The sequence below is a fragment of the Cyprinodon variegatus genome, unplaced genomic scaffold (assembly GCF_000732505.1).
Source record: "Cyprinodon variegatus isolate N-32 unplaced genomic scaffold, C_variegatus-1.0 Scaffold994, whole genome shotgun sequence".
Taxonomy (NCBI): Eukaryota; Metazoa; Chordata; class Actinopteri; order Cyprinodontiformes; family Cyprinodontidae; genus Cyprinodon; species Cyprinodon variegatus.
In genome coordinates this window covers 27,961-31,339 of record NW_015151447.1, presented here as the reverse complement: position 1 = coordinate 31,339, position 3,379 = coordinate 27,961, and the positions used below count along the sequence as shown (strand labels likewise).

The 3,379-nt window shown below is 34.6% G+C and overlaps 1 protein-coding gene across 1 annotated transcript; it reads right to left on the bottom strand.

The window, feature by feature from the left end:
- Position 1: 1 nt before the first annotated feature.
- Positions 2 to 3,373, bottom strand: LOC107100624 (mucin-2-like; the record flags this gene model as incomplete). The annotated part of the gene is made up of 6 exons (XM_015399196.1): positions 2 to 114; positions 199 to 324; positions 2,335 to 2,551; positions 2,656 to 2,789; positions 2,881 to 2,971; positions 3,272 to 3,373. Coding segments are annotated over 6 exons (783 nt in total), but the record flags the coding sequence as incomplete, so codon positions are not given.
- Between the last annotated feature and the right edge of the window lie 6 nt (positions 3,374 to 3,379).

Sequence of the window (3,379 nt, the reverse complement as noted above, 5' to 3'; positions counted from 1 at the left end):
AGTTAGTGTTGTCATTTTGATAAACCTCTCCACTGCTGTAGATTTTGTCGTGTTTGCACTGACATTCAGACTGAGGGATGCAGCCTTTGTCAGATATATCATCAAACACCGTTCCTGAGGACAAACATAAAGGTTAATTTGGTGAGTTGGGGAATTAATAACGACCAAATACACATTTCCTATGTGAGGAGAACTAACCAGGAGGGCAGAAGCAGCCATCGATTTTGTGCTCCTCACACACTGATCTTGTGTGTGCCTGTGTGCATGTATCCATGCAAGGAAAAACACTTTCTTCATATATCATGTTGTGGGGACAATGTTTACCTGGAAAGCAAAGGGAAGTAGAAATTTATATACTTTTAGATTTCTCATGTTTTATATATTTAGTTATGCAATTTATCCAGTGAAAAAATATTTTTACTCAGTTTGTTTCACTTGCAAGGCTGAGACAATGTCTGAGTGAGGGGTGCTTTTAGACAAAACATACTTATTCCCATGACAAGCCAAATAGTTTCTCAAAGTTTGTTAAAGTATGTGTAATTTGTTTTGACTCTGACAACCTTCACAGTTTTTTCCTTCACCGTAAGTAAGGGAGAAAAACTCTGCCTAGTCAGAACATGGCTGATTACTGTGCTGTAAGGGCCGTATGATGAACTGTTCTCCCTTTGCAAAGATATGAAAATTAAGGTCCGAATGAGTGAAATCCACCAATCTACGTATATTTAACTAGGGAATATAGTTGAACACTTTTTTTCTCACTACAATACGTGAAAGTAGAATATTGTGTAGTATGTTAAATAACATTTGATGGCTCTCATGGCAACATATTATCTGTCTGTTTACATATAATCAACATAAAAAAGGTTAGGACTAAAAATCCTTGCAAAAAAAAAAATAAATAAATACAAAACCTAAACAACCAGACTTAACTTTTCTAGTGTAAAACTTTATTTCGTCTTAAAGGAGGAAGTTAAAATTGAGCTTTTCCTCTCCGCTGTCGCTACAAGGATGCTTTCTGTGAGGGATTGCTGAGGAGTCAATGAGTCGATGCAATCAGCTGGTTTTCCTTAGATAGAAAACTTTGAATAAAATGTGTTTTTATAGGAATAAACTGAATAGAATCTTAAGAGTTTTATCAATTCAGAGCCAGTGAGAGATGAGTTCCAGGTCTTTAAACAGTTTGGGAAGTCTAATTTTGCTGCTAATTTAAATTTACCTGCAGAATGGACTCCCCTTATCAATAAGGAAATTTTTTTTAATTAGATTGGAACTGACTGGGTGTCAGGCTTCCTGCTTTGTTTTTAGAAAGTGACCAACTTGTCAAGAGTTGTTTTTTAATGTTAAAAGGAAATGCCTTCACTCACTTCTGTTTCCAACCATCTATCTTCTCTGTCTAAAATATGCACATTTTAAGTGATTCTTAATAGTAAAGAAGTGATCTTTAAATCTTTTTTTTTTTTTTTTTTTTTTTGCTTTGTCCACTAAGTTGGAGTGTTTTGGTTGATCTACAGAGATTGTTTCGCAAACGTTAAGAAATATAAGCCATTTTGGTTCTTCTCCTTGAAATGAGCATATTGGTTCTACAGAGTGGTTACAAAAGAGAAAGGTTAGGCTATAGAAGATTAGTTGAAGTTAATTAGTTGATTAGTTTAATTATTTTAATAATAGTAAGTTTAACCATAGTAAGTTAAGTAGTAGTAGTTATTAATAGTAAGTTTACCCAATCAAATTTATAGAGCACGTTATATAATTAATCTCTGAGTGCAATAAACAAACGTAAAAAAATGAAAATCACTTAAGTTAGAAATTAAAACATGGGAAGGTTGTCTTTGTCTGTTTATATTTGCATACCTTCCTTCCATGAACGTTGATTAGATTATGATCTGCATATTCATATACATATCTAAAAAAGGTTTGCATATGCTACCCACTAAACTGCAAAAGCAAATCACTTTGCACATTCTTTAAAAGTGTTCTACGGGTGCGCATTTCCTGTCAGCCTACTGTCTATAAAACGGGCCACTAATGCCGTAAAAACTAAAAATAAAAGTATTGTATAATAGGAAAGCATTTGTTCAATGAGACCCTCATTCTTATGGCTAAACAAAGTCTTTTAATGAGCACCTCTCAGTAAACGGCTTAGTTTCACCTTTGTTCTGAGCCACGCCTCTGTTCATCTAAACTGTCAAAGTTTAAAATAACAGTCTCATCTCATGTTTCAATAAACAACGTTGTAGTTTTATCTCACTATACTATATATTCAGTGAGTTATTAAGCCAGTCGTTTTTATTTTTGTAGCATTAAAAAAAATCAAATAACAAACATGAAGCTTACCACAAAAATCTGGTCTCCTCCAGTTTGGAGGCTGTCCTCCTGCATGGGAACACTGACGAGAAAACTCAGACATTGTGCTGCAGAGACATGATTCATTGCTGGGGTTGTTACAGGTGCACATGTCAATCACACAGGCCTGGATAAAACCTTCAAGGCTAATCAGGTGGGTGCATGAACTCCAGGAATCTGAGGTAAACCTTTCCCTACAAAAGGTTTCCTGCAAAGGGTAAATATCATTTGAATTTACTGCAAAAGTTAGCACATCATTATTGAATACATTTTAAAAAACTTTAGTTAACACTAAGTCAGTATTAAACTTACAAATTTTTTGCATGACTCAGTCCTATTCTTTGCCTCCTCTGACTCATTGTCTTCAACAGGGAGGTTTTTACATTCCTCATTTGGTAGATGGACTTTGTATTTATTTCCTAATTCAACTGAGCTGATTTTCAAACCTGGTCATGGTGATGAAGAAGAACAAAAAAGAACATTTAAGGCATATTTTTCATCTCTAATGCACTGCTATCACCAAAGTAAAATACAAACCATTTTCCATGAACTCATCATAGACCGGAACACCATTGAAGTCTCCACAAAGACCACAAGTACGGTTAAAGTAGTTGTTGGAAATTTCCACCTGAAACACAAAGCAGGGATCATCATGCAACGTGTTTTATTGATTTATACCAGAAAGAAAACAGTTTAAACTCAGTGTTAGGTAACCAACCATCATTTTATGGTAATTATTCCAGAAAGTTGAAACAATATTTAACTGCTGATATTTTTAAATCTCTGCAGAGATAAGTTATTGTATTCACACAAACAGCAAATCCGTTTCTTTTAATCCTGATCTCTAACCATCTACTTTATATAACCAATCAGTCAAAAAGATCAAATTATTTGGATAAAGTCTGAGTGAAAACAGAAAAGCGTTTACCGTGACTGAATCTTCACGGTTCCAAATCACAGTGACGCCAACTTTGGAAGCTTGAACTTTGATGTAAAATGTACTTTCTTCTACCTTAACCCCCCCACTATAGTGGGG